At 42.5% G+C, this 22,829-nt stretch overlaps 1 protein-coding gene across 1 annotated transcript in view; it reads left to right on the top strand.

The window, feature by feature from the left end:
* Window positions 1-20,959, top strand: part of NSG2 (neuronal vesicle trafficking associated 2) — a 37,905-nt gene extending 16,946 nt beyond the window's left edge. The window contains exons 4-5 of the mRNA XM_080554930.1: window positions 17,317-17,427; window positions 19,006-20,959. Coding sequence (XP_080411056.1) covers window positions 17,317-17,427; window positions 19,006-19,197 — 303 coding nt within the window. The 3' untranslated portion in view covers window positions 19,198-20,959. The remainder of the gene's footprint in view (window positions 1-17,316; window positions 17,428-19,005) is intronic.
* The last annotated feature ends 1,870 nt before the right edge of the window (window positions 20,960-22,829 follow it).

Raw genomic sequence — 22,829 nt, 5'->3', positions numbered from 1 at the left:
TGTTATCTGGTACTGATGAAATCATTATACATTTGTTTTTTGTAAGAGGAAATCACAGTAAATACTTAACTTTTATTATCTCAGTTTTGATACAATTTTACAAGCTTAAAAAATAATATAAATGAGATCATCGTATTTCCTGTTGCTGGCTTGTTGCTTTGTATAGCTTTCCAGTATATGGTGTGTTGGAAATATCATCCACACTTTCTTGCTAATGCCCTGATTAAAGTATTCATCTATACTTGAGCCAGGCTATTGGCTTAGTGCACTCCGAATATGTGAGTTCTGTATCCAGTAACGTGTATGGGTATGAATGTTCTTCCACACAATGTACAGCTAGTGTTAGTCCGCAGTAATGCTTAAATTCAAGGGTTCTGATCGGGAACCATTTTGATACTACAGTTCTACTGACCTGTGTATGAGGAGTGAGTGTCTCAGCATCTGGTACCTGTATGCTGGGGAAACAGACAGGACAGTATGAGAGTGTGAAGAAATAGCCAAGAGATCCTCTTCTATCTGCCATTACACTGCTTTGGCATCTTGGAGAATACAAAGTGAGATGTCTTGTACTTTAATTTTCACCCAAAGAGTAAAATTGTCATCAATTCAAACAAAAATGTGGTAAAGTAAATCTCTGTCATTAAAGAGTGTGTGTAGAAAAATGCTGCTGGGACTCCATATGTATGACCTGTGCTCCCCACTCACCAGTATCCCTCTGGAGCAATTTTTAACATCTTTCCAGTTTCAATCTATGAAGTACTTTTCTTCTCACTCTTCTGGTCACTTGGTATGGGAACATTCCCAGGGAACTTTTCCCAAGTTTTTTTTTTTTTGTGAGCTGTAGCTGCATGACAAAGAAGAGCTAGATCTCTTTGGAAAGTAAGGGACCTTATGAACATGGCAGTCAAATCCACAGATGCCCTTTATTCTGCTTTCTGGATATCTTTTATTGAAGAGGCTAATAAATTATTAGACAGCTTTCTAGCATGAGCAAGCCAAAGCCAGAATCTAAGCTTATGCGTGCATATTTTTCATCCATCCAGAACAGTACAGATCTGAGATCTTTAATTATTGTAAAGAAGAGACTGTCCCTAGGCAACGGTTCTTATTTCACACTACCTCTTCCAAGAATTTTAGATAGCTTCTGCAACTTGTCACATCTCCTAATAGATGAGAGTATGATTCTCTATAGCTCAGCACACAGTGCCCTGGAAGTTTGACCAATTAGGCTTATTCTTCAGCTGGATGAGTCACCCCATACATACTTTATAACAAATGTTTAAATAGTTGTGTGTAGATGGGTTACAAGAAAACGATGTTAAAATAGCATTGTGGTTGAGCCATCCATACATAAAAGACATTTCTTTTATCATTTGACTCCTCCACAGAGAAGCAATGACAACAGCTTTTCTAAGCTGACTGGCAGCGATTTGTAGATGTTACCTCCTCCAGACTGTTTATACTTTTGGAGTGTGTCCCTCTAGGAAGTGTTTGAACTGCAAAGATCTTTTTTTGCAGTTATAATGCATACCAGGGTTTCTCGGTCTGAAGGGGAATAGTTTCTGGTGTTTGCCTTCCATTTTGCATGTTTTCAAGGCAGTGCATGTTGCCATGCTTTACCATCCAGTAGCGACACCAAGATGGACTAGAAAGGATCTGCAAATGTGATGACTCTCTTGTGTTCCTTTGTGGAACAATGCATCTAGGTCTACGCAAGTTGAGGTAGGTCTTACTGCTTCTTTTTTGCCAATGATACCCTACATTACAGTTTTGAGAACAACATGCAGGTAACATTAGGTTACATGCAGGTAACATTATTTCAGTGAGTTTCTGCCCTTATTTCTTTTTATCAGTGTTGAAATGAGAATAAATGCACCTTTGGTTTTCAAGCAGATTATCCATTGAATCTAAAGTCTTGTTACTTCTGGAGGACAAGGTTTCCAGTCACTCCCTTTGTCTTCCAACTACTCAGAATAACACAGAAACCAGTCAGAAGCATTGATGTGAGGAGGGGGTTTTTACCTACTGTCTTGACTGTCACTTAGGTGGTGCTTGGGTTCAGGACATCAGCATCCTGCTTAAGAGGAAACAAGCTGGAGAATGGTTGCTAATGGGTCTTTGCACTTCACTTACTCAGACCTCCAGAGTGTCAGTAGGCCTGTGCTAGCCCAGGGTTTGCCCAGATGTATCTGTCTCTTAGTAGCACCAAGGTCTGGGCTCGAGGGGCCTTTCAGCACAGGGTTATTAGAGTTTGCAACACAGAGAATTGGGCTGACACATGTAACTGTTTGCCAGCTGCTTGCTTGTGCAAATGGCACTCGTGAAGTTCATGTGTAACCAGTTTGACCTCTGTTATTGCTAAAAGCCACCAAGTTATCCAATACTGCCCTTCCAGGAAGACGGTGCTTTAATGACCATTAGCTGGGTGATAGTTACCTGCCATAGTTTTATGACTTACCAAGTCTTCCACAGTTCTTTCCTTTTTATGGATTTTTTTTTTTAAAGAAAACTGAAGTTATCAGTCCCTCAGAGCTGGAATAATTAAATCATGTACTTTCTTCAGCAGATGAAGTTGGTAGTGGGTGTATGGGGGAGAAATTGAGATATTTAAGAAGATATTTTCTTGTGAGCAACTTATCTACCTGGGAAAAATCCACTGCAAATATCGATCCCTGCTTCACTGAAGAAGACTGGAAACTTCACTCTTTTTGCTGCAAGTTGGCAAGATTCATTTTCAGAGTCACTGGCTGTGTAATCTGTTCCTGTTGAGTACGCAATGACAATATATTTCTTATCTCTAGATCAACCCTCTACCCTCCCTCCACCCTGAAACTGCTCTAACGTACAGATCCAATATCCAGTGGATGTAATGATTCAACAGACTTTTCATCAGGTTCTTAAAATATAGTGGAACTCATTCAAATGTTTCTGTTACTGAAATGCTCATACTGAAGCAATTATTTTCCTCTGACCTAATGTGAAAGATGTAGAACAAAATCTGTTTGTCTCCAGCCACACCCTACAAAACTGACTATGATGCAAGAACTGTTCATTATCAAAAACAAGCCAGTATCTGAAACACTTGGCTCTTAATTAAGAAAGATTTTTCTGGGCCAGGGCCAGGGCTTGATTTCCTGTTGGTAACAGCTCTGCTGGAATGGAAGATGCTTTCTGTGCTTGCGCCACTAGAATGTGACCCATTGAATCCCCAGGGTATTCAGCTGCATCTTGTAGCTGGAGGATCCTCATGTGGCAAGCACTGAAATTCAGAGGGAAAGGAAGGTCCTGGGCTTGTATGCCTGTGGAGGAAGATGGTGAGTTTTACTCCTGAGCAGGAGCAGGTCTCGATCACTTTATTTTTGTAGGTAGGATCTGCTGAGCCATGAGCACTACATGTCTTTTACAGTGTGGTGCAGGGCATTGCTGTGTGGCCTCTGCAGATGTTCTGCCAAATGACTTCACCTTGAGCATCGCTTTGAGAAATGCATCATTTCCCTGAATGCATATATTTATCTACCTGTCCATCCTGCCCTTAGTTTTAAAGGGCATATCATCATTGCAGATGGGTAGATGATAATTCTTCCTTGCTCTGCTGCTCCTTCTGAAAATGTTGCATTCCTCTTTTTCTGCTTCCCACCTCCCCCCCCCCTCCCCCCCCCCCGGTTTCCCAAACTGCCTTTCCAGCCTGATCCTGCAAATTTCTCCACAGGATGTTCTGCTTCCACCTGTAGGCTACTGCTTTATGCTCATGGTTCTTCCTCTAACCTGCAAAGGAATGAATCCCAGGAAAATAGCATGGGGCATTTCATCGTGCCCATTCAATAGCTAAATAAAATTAAAGGTTCCTTCAATTGTTAAGTTACCACAGGGCAGGAATAACTCATGGAGAAAGGGCTTCTCTGAATGCGAGCAGGACAATTTTCCTTACTGCTTTTTAATACTAACAAAACAATGTTACCATGGTGACTGCCACATCACATCAGTAATCAGGAAGATGCAGAGTGGCTGCTGAAAGATCCCATTACACTGACTAATGCGAGTGGTGCTTGAGGGAGGGAACACGCTCTAACACACAGAGATTTTTCTCACTTTAGTGGTAATTGCTAATGTGGCTGAGATGTTTCTAGGCTGCACAGCTCTCGGATGGGCTGTGTGATCCTGGAGAGCAAGGGACAAAGTGGAGGAAAATTGGAAAGGGGGCAGTTACGGGAGAGCACGTGAGCACTGACAATAGCATTTGGGGGTCTTATTGCACTGGCACCAGCACAGGGGATGCTCTGTGGGTTCCTGTTGAGCCTTGTATTCAAAGAGGGGCTTGTGGAAGACTTTACCTGTCTTCTCCAGACAGTGATGGAGTGACTTATCTCTGGAGCCTGAGCTTTGGGGTGGCTTTGGAGGTGGAATATTTTTCACTGCAGTGCAGAGGCTCATGGTTTCTCCTTATTCACAAATCCACTGCCTGGCCTTGTGTCTACTTATATCTGATGCAAACCAGCACCTGCATGGATTCAGACCCTCACTTGTGGTGTGTATAAAAGGAAATGAGAAATGTTGCTCATCATCTTTCTGCCTCAGCTCAGCAATCATTCTTCTCCTCCTCTGGCTGTAATAGGAATAGAAGAGGCTAGGTCATATCTGTCCTAGCTAGCCTCACAGCTTGCATGGAGATAGATTGATGGAGCCATTTGTGATCATCAGTGACAATTCAGAGCTGTGAGGATGAGCTGAGTGTGGATTTGTGGCTCTGCTGGTAGAAAACAGATATTTCTGATCACATTCTAGGTATGGTACTATAAACCCTGCAAGTTTTCCATTCTCCTGTCTGGGTAAAAGTCTGAGATTTTTATGAAAGTTTCTAGCTAAGACCTTGCTTTCTGGTAGAGGTTAGATCCGAAGAAAAGCTAGAAAGAGTTTCCATGTCTGAAACACACAAAAGACAAGTATATTTTGATTTAACTAGGATGCTCTGTAAGACCAGGCTGAGAACTACCTACAAAATAAAGAAAAAAAAAAAGAAAAAGATATGGCTTTTGTATGAAATGGATCATTCCTTAACATATGTTATTGTTTTGTATTCTTTGTTAGACACACACACTCACTCTTTTGCAAAGTTAGAAAAAACACCTGAAATATATATTTTTTTGCCACCTGTGAGCACTGACAGAATAATCAGCTGAAGAGAATTTTTCAGGGTTATTTTTTTTCTTTAATTGATTTTTTGGAGAGAAAAAAAGCTAATTGCTATGCAGAAACTGTCTAAAAATGGAAGTCACAGAGAGTATTCACATGACTAAAAGCTTGTGAGGTAGACCTGCTGAATCTAGATTTTCTAAACTGTGTTGTATTGGAGGAAAAAAGGAGTTACAGAGCAAAAGAAAGAGAAACCTCAGCTGACCCTTTTCTTTGGAACAAAATGCATGACAAAGATTTTCATAAGGGACTGCAGGGAGTAATTCTGCTAATTACAAAAAGAAATCGCAGCTTCCATTTAATTCAAATGATTTCTTACATTGCATCTTTGTCTTCAACAACACAATGCCATGGTACCTTCTGGTATCTCTGCTGCCCCACTGTAAATCCTATTTGTTGTGTAATTTTCTTGTCAGCATTTGAGATGGAATGAAAGATGCTTAATGCTAGTTTGGCTATTGTAGCAAAAGAGGGTGGAATGGAGAGGGAAGAGATTTCAGCTGACTGAATCCAAGGCAAAGTTTATTGACTGTTGTGAAGTGCATTCGGAGTATTGCAGCCAAACCACAGAATGCTAAAAAAAAAAAATAATCAGGGAAGTGAAATGCTTCACTCATATATTTTTTCCATGTAATGTTTTAATACTCTCTATTTATAAAGCAGCATGGGCTGCTGATTGAATGTTAAACAGACCTGAGCTCCCTCTTGTTAGTACTTGCAGATGTATTAAGCCTGTTGGGCCACATCCACAGTTAATGGAACTGGCCTCATGCCTTTGAAGGGATCATAATCAGAAAGATTATTCATTTTTGTTGTTTGTTTTTAAAAGAGTAGCTTTTATAAGTCATTTGCAGCAATAAAGCTTCACATTTCTAATTTAAAATAGAAAGGCTTTTAATTCATAAGTTACCTAGGGAACACTTAGCTCTCCAAGTCCTCACTTTGTCCTTGTCTGAAGCACCCACATAATAGGAATAAGTTTTTTAAGATAAATGGGTGTACTGGACCATGAATGCTGCCATATTATTAGCTTTATTTCCTGACCCATGATGATAGACATAGATGCTGAAGTGCATGTGATTATTTTGACCTTTTTGAAAGAACAAACTTTCAATTGATTTTTTTTAACCACAAGGGTGCACTGAATGAATATGTTTCAATATGTGCAAGCTTGACCTTCTGTGGGACTGGGGAGTGGAAGGGGAAAGTTATCTTGTTCCCTGATGTATAAAGAGCTTAAACTGTTCCAGGCATTTTTAAATCCAGTCTCCTGTTGTGGTGGCTAATGTGGAAAATGGTAGTGTCACACGTAAAATCAAAATACAGAAAAAAGATTGGAGAGGCAAATACACAGGAAAATGTGCCTGGAGGAATACCATTTTGTGCCTTAGCCTTAATACGTCAATACTGAAAGGTTTGCTTCAAGAATTGTCCTGTATGTCCTGCCCAAAAGGGATATTTTGTAAAGGAAACAGACCTCAGATTTTCATTAGAGCCTGCCCAATTCTCAGCTGTGGGATGGTGTCAGTGCTTGGGTGGTTTTGCAGACGGGGGCCCAGAGAAGGCCAAGGTTTTGGAGACAAAGATGCTTGCAGCTTTGGGTGGATCTTGTAGAGGGTCTGTGAGTACCAGCGGTACTCCAGCAAGCGGTGGAGCTGGACCTGAGTGAGTGCCAGGTCTCACAGAAAGCTGGTAGTGGAACAAGGAACAAAACCAGCTTTTCCCAAATCTGTTGCCATGTGCTAATCCCTGGACCTGTTCTTACTCGAGCTCCTAGTACTTTCCCTGTGCCAAATCCAGTGGAGGGAAGCAGGGAGAAGGGAAGATTTTGCATGCGTGAGACTCTTCAGAGGTTGAGTCTTGGCAGGCAAAGGGTAGGCAAGGAGACATTTTATTGATGACTTGATTTATTTTGTATTCCTGTTAATGCATTTAAAAAGGGCTCTTGATGAGCTGAGGCATCCATTGTCATGTTCTCCTTGCAATGACCGGAGGAAATGTCACAGCCAGGGCTTTGCACAATGCAATGGGAAATTGCAGTACGTCACTGTGGAGGGGCTAGCTGTGGAGATGATGTGGCTGTCTACTACAATCCCATTAATTGGATTAAAAATGGGAAAAAAAATAAAATCTCAAACTATTAATCTGAAAGGAAGCCTCTTCCAGAATTGCTCAGATCATGTTTCCATGAAATGGCGTACCATTTTGTGAATAGGACCATGGGCTTGGGAAGAAAAGCACCATTACAAGCAGTGGTTCAGCCCACTTTTTTATTTTTGTGTGTTTGCTTCTCTGTTATGTTCTTCTGAAGGGATCAGAGTAATACAGATGAGAAGGGAAGGCTCATGTGGTTGAAAAAGGGAAAAAAAATCTTGTAGGGGGAGGGAAAAAAGACATTTTAACACCTTTATGTTCTGCCCAAAAGACCATGTATTTATTTGGTGTTCCCAAAAGCAATTGTATAGCATCTCAATATACCAGTCTATTCTGAGCATAAAGGACTGTGCTTCTCCTGCTGTAAGGAGAAGGGCTTTACATTTTAACAGAAAGAGCTCAAAATATGACTTTGTTTGCACCACTGCGGCTCATGAAGAAGTCATCCAGTCTTCTGCACACAGAACATGGTTTGAATGCTAAAAATCTGTGTGTCATGTGTAACATGGGACATGTTGGAAAGTTCTTGTTGGCAAAAAACCCTGTTTGGTTTGTCTTCCAATGAACTTATATTAAGGTAACAGATGAAACATTTTTAATGGCAGTAAATGGCAGAAAAGAAAAAGCAAAACAAATGGAGCTTTTTATTTACCTAAGTGGAAATTCACTAATATTCAACAGTTGAAGCATCCTCATTGAAAATGGCATTTCAGAGCTTCCATAAGGAACAGGGGCTTGTAAACTGAGCCATGAATTTTCCATTCAAGGGGTTTAACTTGGCACAGAAAGGCATCATGCAGACCGCAGCTGGCACCAGGCACAGTTAAAAAGATCTGAGGCTATTAGTGCCTAAACAGCCACTAGAAATTATATTACATGATGGAGACTGGCTAATATAATTGAGCCAGCTAGTTATTGTGCACATAATTTAATTATTTGACAAATTGCTTAGAAACATGGTGTTCTTGTTCCACACTCGTGCTGCACTCACAGCTTTACAAGGCACAGAGCAGAGGAATTGCTGGTGGGTACCTAGCCATCTCAGCAGATAGATGCTTCTTTTAAAGATTTGCAAACATGAAGAGGTTCACAGGAGGGGATGTGGTGGAGTGGTGTATGGAAAAATGGGTAGAGCCAAAAAGGACATGGTGGAGATAGCAAACTGGCTTGGAGATAACTAATGATTTTTCAAGTGGATGCCTTTGGAGCTTAGGGTAGTTGGAGAGATGACCCTGTCTTTTCTATGTCCTTTCCCTGTAAATCCTTTGTATTTTGATTGTTGGGCTGTGTGGACTGAAGGAAACCCATAAAATAATGGAACAGATGTGAGATGGTTTTGCACCCCAAGCTTATAACATCCTCCTGGCTGGTGTTCAGTGGTCTTAGGAGAATTGGGGCCAAGTTGTTTTATGGTCATGGATTCTAAGATACAGGTGTAAAAATCCAAACCCCAAAGCTTCATGTAAAAAGCCATGTAGCATGAAGGAGTATTTTCCCATAGTTTTGACAAAGCATCTCTTAAAGGCTACTTGAGAATCTGGACACCATCCGGAATAAAGCTGTGCTGTTATAATGAAGGACAAATCCTACATCTTCTTGAACAGCACCAGGCAAATAAAGACCCAATTGTGCCACATTTTTTCCTCTTAGCCTTTCAGAATTCAGAAGTTAAGCTGTTCTCAGAAAATCAGCAAAACCAGCAACTTATTACAAAAAGGTTGTTATAAATCAAGACTGAAATGCCGTTTTCGAAGAAGTGTAGCCAAATGAGTTTTACCGGCAGAGCAGATCAGTCTGTATAATGGGGTGCAGTGCCCTACACTGCCTTGGCTGAGTCTAGACAGTGGAGAAACTCTTCTTGGGGTCCATCTGAGTAACCTGTCACCTAGTGGCTCCCTCTGTGCCTATGTTTGTTTTTTCTTACAGGATTCAGATTTTGGGATGGTTCATATTTGAATTTCATCTAGACTTACAGGTGGGAGGCAGCCAGGATAGACATCTGAATCTGGAGCTGGGACGTGCTCCAGAGTCTTTCACTTTAGGTGTAGCTTTCATGTCAAGATTTAATGTTGTCAATCTTATATCTAATTATCGGATAGAAGAAGTTATAGAATGAAGGGAAAAAAGTTGCTCTCCTAAATTTTTCACTGTCAGGCATAAATTGTTATAACGAGATCATGAGCATATGATAGTGTAGTGAGATGCCCTTGGAGCTCAAAAATTTCTACTGAGCAGCAGGAGCTCTGGGACTGGCTCACTGGCAAATTGATTGATGATTTTGCGATTTTATTCTAGGTTGTTAACTAGGTTGTCAATGGGTTGAGAGATTTCCAGGTGGAATGGCATTAGCATAAACTACTGAAAGAGCCTTATAGCTTTTCCAAGCATAGCTCTTACACCCTCGTATGAAAATAATCTTGATGGAATTTCTGCCATTTTTGTTTACAACAAATTTTGCCTCATTCAGAGGCAAAATTACTTTACAAAGAAAAAAAAATAAAAACAACAGAATTTCTTCAGCTGAATTGCCTATTAAAGGTCATGAAATTTCCCAATACCCAGCAACACTGAGTGTATCCTGGAGAACCAGACATGGCATCTGCAGTGGCATCGTTTCCGGACAAACTTGACTGCAAAGACAGTGAGACTGCAGTGCAGGAATGGACAGAGGCATCTGGCTCCCGAGGTCCCCTATTTCCATCACAGCTGATAAGATTAGGAAAACAGTGGAGAATTTCCAGGGATTTTTCCATGGTAAATAATCTTTACCCAGGAATTAAGCTCAGATCTTCTTGACAGTAGCACACCACTCTGTGCACTCTGAGAGCATTAACTCTTCTCTGGGTGCTGCTTGTCTGGACAGTTCTGTAGATAGCAGTGCTTTTCCTGGCTGTGGCTTCTTCCTGGCTGCTGTCTTAAGCATATATAAGCATATATATTGAGTGCTCTGGGCAGTGGGAAAGGTATCCAGAGTCAAACAGCTATGTGCCAGGTTTAGAAAAAAACAGATATCATGTTTGATGATATCCAAGTCCTATCCAAGTGGATGAAAAGCTGTGCTCTCTAACCTCATACACCAATTGCATGAGCACTGGAGAGATTTTCTGCAGCTTTCTTCAGACAGATTGATAGAGATCATGTTGTCTGTTTGCATTCTGAGAGCTGCTCCATTTTTGTGACAAATGGAGGATGGATTTAAACACCTGGACACCTGAGGCTTGTGCAAACAGCAGGAGGTTCTTGCTGAGTTCCTCCAAAGCTGGACTCGGTGCACCTGTTTTCCCCCCAGAGAAATGGCAGCACAGTGATCTTCAGAATGGATTTCAGGCAGCAGATGACAAGGCTGCTGCCTGAGCACGGGCTGTGATAGGACTGAGCCTTAGTGTTGGAGCACTGGAATTGCAGGGCTGTACTAGACGAGCTGCCCTTCTGAGTTGGAAACCCAGTTTAGTGACCCAGAACCAGAAATGTCAGAGCAATGTAGGAAAGCCCAGAATGGACCATTTCTTACCCCTCTGAAGACACCTACAGATGGTGCCGAATTACTACTGCAGTGTAGGAAAATAAAGGAGATTTAGACATTCAGCTGCTTTTGTGGGTCTAGATCTGACTGACTGGTTCAATTTATCAAATTTGGGAACTTGGTGGGGCTGTTCCTTTTGTTTTATTGAGCCCTAGCTTAAGCCATGTGGAGGATCTCCATATAAATGCCTAATCTTTCTGGAATCTTACTGAGCTCCCTCTGCTGACCATATTGTACAGAGCAAATCTTTTAGATTAATTATGACTGTGTTTTGAATTAGAAAAAACAGACCTTTCTTTCCTCAGTAGGACAGTTTTGTAGAACATAATTTTCTGTGTCTCATTGTGAGATGGCTTGCATTTGAATGCTCATGTTCTTTTCTCTCCCTAACCATTTTTTTATTTTTTATTTTATTTTTTTTACTACCTTTATGCTGAGTCCTCACAGGGTGTGACATCATCAGCAGAGCCTGTGGGGAAAAAAAAAAAAAAAAAAGGTGGAATGAGAAGCCCTGACACCAGAGCCATGATTATAAGTTATGTTCCTCTAGCTGGTAATGCAAGTAATATGTGGCTTATGTGGAAAAAAAACCCACACCCCCGCAACTCACCAGCACAGGTTGGATGCTGAATACTAACAGAGAGCAGTCTGCATCCAGTCCCCACTGGGAAAAAAAATATTTGTCAACTCAGTTCAAACAGTGCATAAATTTGAGGGAGCTGCCATCTGCTGACAGCCCCTTCCCCCACCTGCACTGCCTGAAAAATGTTCCTTATGAATATCTGCTCTATGCAGTAGTAACCCCATCAGCCTCAGCTCAGGATCTGCCTTTCTCTGCTTCCTTTTTTTTTTTTTTATTTTTCCCCGGTATGTCCAGAGGATGTAGATTTCCCAGGACTCAAGGCTCCTCACTGGTCTGCGTGGCAGTCAGTACCAGCCCAATGCCAGTGTGTGGCTCTCTGCGGGCTCGGTGGCTCAGCAGGTCACCAGTAGGGCTGGCAAACCCCCCTGTGCAAGTCAAAGCCCTTAAGGCTTGGGTTTTGGAGGGACCTGCTGCTCTTTGATCTTGTTGATTCCCATAGGGAATGAAGGGTGCGTATCCTCTCTGCAAACTAAGGCCACAGAATGGATATTTTTTTTGGCTAAGAATAATACAAATTTGGAAGACAATATGGAATAAAAATGTAGAAGGGAAGTGGCTATTAAGGAATGCCCTGCTGTTTGGATGTGGCATTGTTCTCTGGTTTGCTTTTAAATGAGGCTTTTTCACTGCAGCTAGAGTGGAAAAAAGGAAATTTTTGAGGCAAAAAATAATAATGGGCAGTCGCTGAAATCAAAGAGAACAGGAGAGATACTTCAACGGGCAGTACGAAAAGCCAGGTTGACAGGAACACTGCTAACACCATTACAATTTATCATCTCACTGGAGCAAAACCTAGTGGCAAACATGTCCTGTTGCTTGATGAGAGTGTTTTTTTTTTTATTTATTTTTTAATCTGTGCTGTTGTGAAAATGCAGTACGTACTTCATCTATGGAAGGATGGGGAAGAACTGAGCTAAGTGCGCTCTTCTTGATGAGCAAATGAAATCAGCCTTCATCGAAGTCAGGGGCCTTAGATCAAGCCTTTTTCCATGTTTTCTGGTGGATGGGGAGTTCCTCAGTGTGGTAGTGATGTTCTCTCTGCAGCACTCCCTTCCTAAGGGAGCCTTTGGGAGCTGTATATGACTTTGGGGAAGGGGTGGGCAAATCCTGCCCTCCAGCTACCCACTCGAGCAGTCACACGTGACAGATTCATGCCTGCGGCACTTCGAGGTTTTATCTGCTCACTAAATTTTATTTCCCCTCTGTGAGTGTTTATATTGCTTAGGGACTGCCAAGGTTCATGTTATTCATAAAAAAAAAAAAGTGTAGGTTTATTAGGTATTGCAGCCCTGTGATTCTTTGGTGTTTGAATGCTAATGAAGTATTCCCTGGAATAGAGGTGGATCTTAGCTCTGGCTTGGCGAAATATCTGGGGGTGGTTTTTTTTCCCTTCCCTTTCCTCTGGGTTTTAACATCTTACATGACATTTCATCCTAGAGCAATTTTACACTATGTATCATCATGTGTAATATTGTGTCACACTGTAATTTTGCAAGTGCGTGAAGCGGCAGGAGGGAGGTGAGAATGGGCTCAATTACACCCGGGAGGGAGGGGAAAGCTGAGCGGAAGGGACCTGCTCCCGGGAGGTAATGAATTGGGTGTCAGCACTTTGCTGGAACAGAGCGCCAGAGCAGAGGGGCATTTATTATTTTTAGGTGCTCAGTGGGCAGACAAGATGAAAGGAACCAGTCAAATCACATTACTAATGGTCATTTCCATAGGCTGTGCGTGTACAGGGGATTTAACAAAAAAAGGGACATTATTTCTTGCTCCAGACAGCTCAGTTCTTTCCATTTTTCAAGGCTAAAGGAAAAACGTGGCCATTTTATCTGGCTCAGAATGAGAAGCATTTAAAGCCACTTTCGTGGCAGCTCATGGGGAAGGCAGACAGATCTGTTCTGGGTGAGGGAGACATCCCACAGCCGATGGGACATTCCCCTTTCACATCCTCTTTAGGTGCAGTCAGCCCCATTTGGAGGAAACTGTGATGAAGAGGAGGAGGAGGAAGGTGCCATGCAGACATTAGGGCAGGAGGAATTGTGTGCACAGGGTGTGCAACCTGCAGGTGTGCATCTCTTGCTAGCCCTTGTGATGAAGGCTGTATTTGCTAAAGAAAGCTAGAGGATGAACACCTTCGTATTTCTCAGAAACGAGAGGTACTTCCTCACTGAGTTATGCCCTATGCATTCCTGGGTGGTATTTGGTGTAATTTCAGCTCACTTTGTCTCTTCCTTTGATGTGAGCCCAAGTTTTTTTCTCCAGGTTAACCCAAGCAAGATTTCTTCATTCACTGTACATTGTAATTACAGCAAACCAAACTGGAGAGCTGAGCATTTCTTACTTGCTGAATTTGTAGCCAGGACTGCCCTCTAAACACTGGCTTTGGTAGACCAAGGTGTATGTCTTGCTTTAGTGCCTTCAAACTAACCTCAAAGGAGACCTGTGTCATTGTCATCTTTGCATTACTACTTAAACTGTTACGAGAGGAGGTACTAGGCCTACTATGCTCCTCTTTTAAATGGAGAAGAGTTGATGGACATTTATTTTACAGAGGGAAATGCTCTTCCACATTGGCCTGCCAGAGCTGGGTCTTTCAGGAGAAGGATCTTTTTTGCAGCTCTGCTGTTGGATAAGGTTGAGTGTTGTCATACATAATCCAGGAATTCTCTCCTTTTGACTATACTTCTTCAAAGTGACATTTTTTCATTTCTTTCAGGTGTAGTATGACTTCTCTTGGGGGCAGAAATCATGGAAAATTCTATTTCCACCTCCTTTGAATCCAACTGAGGCTTCTACCTCTTCACTCCTATGAAAAGGGACATGGCTTCCCTGGGTTGGGAACCCATGGGCTACAATAAAACTGGTCTGAAATATTTCCATTCAAACTTGCAGGCAAATGTGCCTTGCTGGAGAGGAGGTAGAGCCCATATTTTTTTGGTCAGACTACTGAAATTCATACAACTGTACTTTTTTACCAGCTACCTCTTCAGCACACCAGGACTCTCTTACACGTGTTTTCTGATGAGATCCAGCAGTAAGTGCTTCTCCTCCTACGGCTGCCTTATGCTTAATTGACCCATTTTGCAGCAGATTAGGCCCCAAGGAGGAGGTTAATTTGGGCAGTCATCCTAAAAGGAGAGTCAGGGCTGCAGTGAACTGGTCACCACTGGAAAAGCCCATTAGCCCCAGTCTTACCCAATCATCGTACCCTTTTACACTTTTATTCTAAGATATTCTGACTTAACAATGAATTTATGAATTTCTCTTGCTAGATATAATCTTCATACCTCTCTCTCCTGAGTTTTGAACTGTATGTGTTGGGTCAGATTTGACATCATACATGAAGATTTAAATTCACTCTTTTTATTTTTATTTTTTTTTGGTCTTAAAAGAGACACCAAGATTGTAGTTCTGGATCTTCCAGCATTGGCTAGGGTTGATTTAGCTTCTCTAAGAAATAGTCCCAATGTGCTACGTGCGTAGGAATACATCTCACCAGGCAGTGCAGGATGGATGAGGGAGAGAAGTCCCTTCCTGCACTGCAAGCAATTACGGTGGCCCCTTTGAGTCTGTGCAGGGACTGCATATCTTACAGGTTCTCAGAATTACAGCTATGTTAATGACCAAAGGAGAGAATTTGAGCAAAATTCAGTGTGAACTAATATTAAGCAATTAATATATTTTATTGATATATAATATTGTTGTTATATTAGTACTACTATACTGATGAATTCTGAGATGTGTCCAGCTTATTCTTTATTACCTGCTGTTCCTGACAAGCTTAATCACTATACTACAGGAATTATCTCTGAATTTCCCCACTTTCCACCATGGCCAAATCAATCTCCTATACAATTTCTGCCTGTACCTACTATTGAATTTCCTTGGACACCTGTATAAGAAAATAAAGATAATTGTGACATAATTTTAACAACAAAAAGAGGTAGGGTGGAACAATAGCTGAATAACTAGATAGAAATGAAAAAAGCGTTGCTTTTCCTTGCTAGGGCAGTAAGTGATAATGATCGTCTTTCATACAGGTGGAGGCAGCCATGATATTGAGGAGAGGGCATACTTTGGAGGTCTGTTTTGGTTATGAGGATAAGCAGATGCATGGTACGGTGGGAACGTGCCTGCAGGCAGGGGTGTTAGCCAGTGGTAAGCAGGCAGTCCCTTCCTGGTCCTACTGTTGTGGTTCTCCAAGTGGACCGGTTTTGATGTGACGAAGGAGAATTTGCAGCCCTCGGCTCAGCTGCTGGTGCTGTGGTGCAAAAGTGGGGTTCAGGGGCACACAGATTGAAGCTAGGGGTAGGCAAAAGCCTCATTAATCCCGGTCCCTCCTGTAAATCCATGCCTCGGTATTTTGCTGTAGCAATTTCCTCAGCGAAAGCTCCCACACAGGCTCATAGACACGGGGACATTGCGGCACCTTCTCCGTGCAGGCAAACCTCCTGTACGATCCTGGCTGCTGGTGTGCAGTGCCTGCGAGCCGGGGGAAGCTGCTGAGCTGCCTCTGCTCACTGCCCACGCTGCTGGCTGTGCAGCAGTCTTAAATGATCCTCTATTGCTGTTCCCACCCTCATCATCTCAGTAAGTGAGTTCATTTGATTATGAGCCCCAGTTTGCATGGTAACACTGAAGCCCCAGGGATTATGATTTTTTCGTGCCAATCCGGATCAGTGTGAGACAGCAGTCTCAACAGGATGGGTTGCTGTAATTTAAGCAGTAAAAGTCCAGAGCCTTTTACATGGCATTTGCTGAATTACCAGCTGGAACCAAGAAAGCTTTGAGGAAGGAAAGAATGGAGATGGGGCTGGTACTCATCCAGGTGTTCAAACCAAAATATACACCCAAGTGCAACTTCCCTGATGGGATGATTATGAACTTGAACCTCTTCCTAGATGAACAAGAGTGCATTTGGGATTCTTACTCAGTCCTGAGGGAGGACACAAGTTTTAGCTCAGCTACAACCAAGGGTCAGGGTTTCAATCCAGACATCTGAATGGGGACAGCAAACTAGCTGTTAAGTGAACAATCCATGAGGGACCTGGAAGAGCTGGAAGAAGGGAGCTGCAACAAAGAAACAGAATGGTGCAGCCTGCTTGGGAGTGAGGAGAGGGAGTACTTGGGCCTGTTTGTGTCCGGTAACTCCAGCACTGAGATCTGGAATGCTTACAGAGACAGCGGCCACAATGCCTGCGTGCCTGCTCTTGGACACGCGGTGGGACATACATGCTGGCCTTTGTCAGTGGTTGGCTGTTCTCCTTTTACAGCTTTGATAGATTGAGAAGGATTCCCTTCTGTAAGCTACTCGAGGTGCAATTTAGCCTTGAAGCGTCACCCAGGTAGCACAAAGGGACATGTTCTACAGAGGCTTCCTTCTTCCTACCTCCATCTGCTATCAGAAAAGCATTTCTTGCCATGGCTGTAAAGCAGCTTATCACACAGATCAGGCCTAAATGTGGAGTCTCTGGCTGCTGGTGAATCCTGCTGAGCCAGCAGAGATCTCAGTTGAGAGCATGGGAACACAAAGTCTCTGAGAAGACCAAATGCCATAGGAGAATCTATTGCAGTGGGTTAAACACAGGAACGTGCACTCCTGAAGGTCTGTAGGGGGATAGAAATGATGTGACAATTCGGGGCTATTAGATCTAGCATTCATTCAATTACCATGCTTAGTTAAGTACTGCACAGTGGAGTGAAGACTGCAGTCTGTTAGGATGGATGTTACTATAAGTCATTTAATTACGAGGTTGCTCATATGCCATTTTAACATATGTAGAGTAACATTATCCCTCTTTTGTAGGTCACTATTCTCATAAGTCTGGCTCTTGCATTCCTTGCCTGCATAGTGTTTCTTGTGGTATACAAAGCCTTTACTTACGACCACAGTTGCCCAGATGGATTTGTTTATAAGGTAAGAAACTTCAGATGGATGAATTGCCTGAGATAATGATATACTCTAATTGACTACATGGTTACAGTCTAGTCTGCTTTTTTGACCAGGCCAAACAGAACATTTGGCAAGAATGTGTTGAAATGGGAAAAGTGTTATGGGAAATTTGGACTTGCATCTGCCTCCATCAGCTACTGTTACACTGTAATTGTTGGGATTAGCATTTGGTGAACACTACAGACAGATGTTCAGGAACAATCCTTCATATTTGTGAATGGATTTATTGCAGATGGAATCCTGTGCTTTCTTCCCACACATTTAAGCGACTGAGGTTTACTGTTGTACATTTTAATGCAAAGCAAACTCCCAGAGTGCTGGCACATGTGTCCTTTGTCAAAGAAATCCAAATTTGCCTATGGGGTTCATTTTCTGATGTGCTTTTGAGGTCCATCAAGAACAAAACCATGTAACCTAATTGCTAAAAACCTGCTGCCCAGTGGTTTTGTATCAAATATTTGCAGAGAACTATTTGTCTACTCTGTTGAGATTTAAAAAACAACAACAAAAAAAAAACACAAAAAAAACTTTTGCAAAACAGTTCAATGACTCTTTGCTGCAAATAAACTCATAAACACGTAGGAGTCTTGACCACACCGAGGTTATTCTGCGAGCTGGAAAATAGAGTAAGCATGTTTGTGTGTTAGTCGTTGTGAAATATTCTCTTAGGTTATATAAAAGCGAAGTTGGGACTCAGACATGAATTTCAGAAACAGATCCAAACCTGAACTTCTAAAAAGATAAAAGGCTTTGAACTCAGATTTCAGCTAGTCACATTGATGTGGGAGTTGAGGAGCCTCATCATTTAATAATAATCATACCTGAGGCCCTTTATGTCATTGGTGCTACTTTGAATCTGGTGAATACCAACCTGTCCAGCATTTTTACTATTTCATTGCTCTTTTACAGCTGTTGCAAAATGAATTATTTTCTCTGTGCAGTTCTTAGCACACAAGTGCCCACAGTAGCGCAGAGGAGATGCATTGGCAGTGTCTGCACAGACGAGAAGCTCTGACAAGGGCTGGCCAGTTGGGCTGTGCTTCCTACCATCCCCATCCAAGGTGGTCGTCCTACAGGTCAGGGATAACACACAGTAACAGAGCAGCCTCTGTCAGTCCTCTGCCTGGTTGGGGATTAATTCTGGACTTCACTCTATGGAGCTTTCAGTCCAGCACAGGGAAGGAGCTGCCCCATGTACTCCACTAGGACACCAGCAAGGGGCCTTGATCTCTGTATGTGCCAGTAACATACCAAACCCCTCAGATCTTTATTTTACAGTCTTCGTTTCCAATCCAGCAATGAAATCAGCCTGCAATCAGGGTTGCCAATAGCAACAGGTTTGGAAAGCTGCTGCCTGAGTCTAAACTTTGTGCATTCCCACGTGGCTGGTGGAAGGCAGTAGGGGCTGCGCAGCAGATGCTCTCGCTGAGGCATATGAGTCAAACATCATACATGCAAACACCTAACCCAGAGATTTTTAAAGGGAGAACCTCAGGCTGGTGGGACCCTACTTTACTTCTCTTGCTTTCTCCCCTTTTCCAGCATAAGCGGTGCATCCCGGCCTCGCTGGACGCGTACTACTCCGCACAGGATTCCAACTCCCGGGGCAGGTTCTACACTGTCATCAGCCACTACAGCATGGCCAAGCAGACCAGCTCCCGGGCTGTATCGCCTTGGCTGTCTTCAGGGTCGGTAAACCATGAAGCCAAGGCTGCCAAGACAGAAGGTCATTAAAGTTAACGAGTGGTGATGGGCAAAGTGGGAGGGTGGGGGGACAACACCATGTCTATACTGCATTGCTCTAGTTGAGAGAGGGTGCTGTGCTAACAGCACGGTGGGAATAAATAGAACCCAAGTGCAGGAGTCATCTTAATGGATATTTCTTTTCGTGCATTGTTCTCGTTGATTTGTAACCGAGTCGAGCTCTTGTACAAAGGCATGTTTGATGTTGACTGTACCTTACGATGTAAAAATATTTTTAAATCATTGCTTAACTATTTGTTAGAAAAAGAAATTAAAAAACAAAAAAAGCAAATTAGATAAACAGCCAGAGAGGATAAAAGCAGCAAAGAGAATCCTGCAAAGTTTCATCATTGCTGGAGAGCTGTGGCACAGACTTAAGATGCTGAAAAATAAGCTGAAATCCTTTTGAGAGACAGGGTAGAGAGAACCTGTTAGACACTGCAGTGTTGTTTAGCTTGCCAAAGGGGGGATATTTTGCTGTCAAATCCAATCTAGTATCAGTGTGCATTTGCTGATAAATGCAAGCATCCCCCCCTCCTCCCTCACACATACACACATGCAAAGACATAGGCACACACCCCTGCACAGTGGCCTAAGCAAATCCAGGCAGATCTCGGTATTTGTAGAGAGCTGCACTGTGCTGGTGATCTTGGCTGGGATCTGAGGCTGAAATCCTGGCTGGAGTGTGGATATGGAGCAGGATGAAAACTGCTGTAGAGAAATCATGGGTATACTTCTGAGCTTAGAGGTAGGAGTTAGGAGATGACTTCATTTCTGCTTCTGGCTTGGCTTTCCTGCATGACCTTTGGTAAGTTACATGAGGCTTCCCTCCAGAGGGTCACCATGAGACAAAGAAATGCCATTGTAACATGTAGAGCCTTTCAAGAGTGGTGATAGTATAAAACAGCATTAAACCTCTAACTTCTCAGCCCCTAATTTTCCTCTCACCCATGAAATGGGATGCTCCAGCTTCCCTCCTTCAGCTTCAGATATGTCAGCATAGAGTTTCATTCCAGATAATCAGAGAGGGGTGGCCATAGTGTACTCTCAGATTACAAGCGTCCCATCAAATCTCTGCTTGCATACACAGACCAGACCCCAAGCTTAGTCCAATCCTGGCCAGTGTGAAACATCCTCTCCTCACAAATGGCATGTACAACTAGAACAGACTGATGGGATTAAAAAATTTAAAAAAAGGATTCTCTGTTTTTTAGAGCCTTTGCTTGGCCCATTTCTGCAAGGTGGTTCTGCTGCTCAGTAGTGCAGGCAGGGAGAGGCTGAGCAGCAGGATCAGAGCACACATGGAGGGCAAGATTCACATTGTACTAAGGCTGCTTTTTCAGATTTGTGGCTAGACTGGGATGGAAATTAGGAACTGACCCCTTCTTCCCCCGCATTGGGCAGTTTTGTCCTTCATTTTGCATACATAGACACTAGAGGGTGTAAATGAGGGCAGAACTCCTCAGTCCTTACAGGCATCATGATAAATAACTGTATAGCATAGCTAAAAATGTAGTGCCAAATGCCATTGTCTGATTTCCTATCCTTCCTTCTCCTTCCACCTGTAAATTCATTTCTTACCCAAAATGTACAAACCACTCCCTCCAGCAAAAATCAGAACTCCAGCAAACCACTGAACAGTTTATAATTTTGTGGTGTATTTTTTGTCAGTAGGTAGCAGAGACTGAAGTATTTTTTGGTGTAATTCTTGAACTTTTCTGACGGGATTAAAATAAAGCTAGATGTGACCGAGTGTCTCTGTGGCTTGGGCAGGTTTCTTTGGTGACGTGCCGGGACGTGGCAGTGGTGGCGGTGGCGGGTGAGTGTCTGGAGCTGCAGAACGTGGCTGCAGCAGAGACTGCGCCATTGTGTGGGGCATGAGATGGCTCTGGCTTTCAGGAGGCATCTTCAGAGCTTTCTGTTTTCTGCTTTAATCACTGGGGGGTTATTCTCTACACCCCTGCCCATTTTTTAATTGAAAACAGAAAAATTGCACTTAAAACCAAGCTGATCTTCAAAGCAGGCAGAGCACAGAGCGTGTTGCCTAACCACAACTCCTGGATCCATGACTCTCTTAGAAGCCTATTTTGCTTTTCCCTAAAATTTTAACATGAAAACTAGGCAAAAATACTTTTCTTCAGCTTGCACCATGATGTGCTATTTTGTGGTATTCCTATCAGAATGTCAGCACTCGCTTGGAAATGTGGCAGTGCAGGCGGGGTGATGGAGAAGAAATGTAATGGGTGCAAAAATGATTCTCCGTGGGTCCTTGTGGAGCAGGGCACATTTCTGGACTGTCCTGTGACCTTGAGAAAAGACCGGATGGGTTCTGATGGCCTCAGAGTAAGGATGTAGCCAAGGCATCATCTTGTCTTAAGAGCAACTTTAATCTTTTCTCCAGCATCCTCTCAAACACAGTGATAAAATAGCTGAAAATAAGGGCTAATGCTTTTGATTGGTGATTCCTGACTTTATGGAGGGACCTCTCCTCCTCCCCTGTTTTAAGGCCAATGACTGACTGATAGAAATTTTGGCTAGCAGCAATGTCTCCTTTGTCATCTACTCCTGAGGCAAGTATCCTGTCCTGCTGGAGCAGGCTTAGAAAGGAGGGCTGACACAGAAAGAGCGCTGCAGGAAAGTACAGCTGACAAACCAAGAGCTGCTGCTGAACTTTGGAAAAGTTGAGCTCTATATCCAAACTCTGCAGTCTGGCTTCTAATGAAACCACAACTGTATTCATCTCACATTGTTCAGAAAGCAGATTGTGTTTCCTCAAATCCTTCAGCTCTTTGAAATGGAATGATACCCTGGCATTAAATTGGCTCATTCCCAAAGGCTAAAGAATGTTTTATAAAAATCTTTGGATGGCTTTCCTTAAAAAAAAAAAAAGTGTGTTCAGAGTTGTGAAACTGAGCTACTGCAGGAGAGAAACCACTCTGGTGTTAGAGGTCACTACTGAGTACTTGTGAAATGTATTAAAAAGGATTCAGTGTGCTCTGCAGAATTGAGTCACAAGATAATTTGACCATGGTATTTCTACTGCCACTCTCCCAGTAATACCCTAACCGTATGTTTACTTTAAAAAAAATAATAAAAAAAAACCTCAAAGGATTCAAATCATTTGAATTAAAAGGGTCTAGCTATTATTAGATAAGTGAGTCAGTGGGAATAGCTATTTCTATTTAATAAAGGAAAGATCAAAATCTATGTGGAGCAAAGTGAAAAAAAAAAAAAGACTGAGGAAGACTCATGGGAGAGCGAAAGAAAACAAACAACTCAACTCCAGCTGCAAGTTCCATGACTGCAAATGTTATTATGGTTTTTGTACAATCTGCTGTAGAGCTTCCAAGATCAACCATGGATTTTAATCACAGTAACAGAGAGAGGGAGATGCTAAATTGAAATCGTAGCACATCTTTTACTTATTTCAGTCTTTAAAAGCCTCCTTCAAGGTTGATCATGTGTTTTCAGTGCTGATTAAAGTTTCGTGTTGGTGATAGTGCAGTCTCATATGGCTGTCATCTCTCTGTGAAGTCTGAAGCTCCAGACTGACTCTACAGAGCCACATTTTTGCAAGCTACTGTCTGGACTGGGGCTCCATCTCAGCTCTTAATGGAGCGGAC

The sequence above is a fragment of the Anser brachyrhynchus genome (assembly GCF_964034855.1).
Source record: "Anser brachyrhynchus genome assembly, chromosome: 14".
In the NCBI taxonomy this organism is placed as follows: Eukaryota; Metazoa; Chordata; class Aves; order Anseriformes; family Anatidae; genus Anser; species Anser brachyrhynchus.
This window is presented reverse-complemented; position numbering and strand designations above follow the sequence as displayed.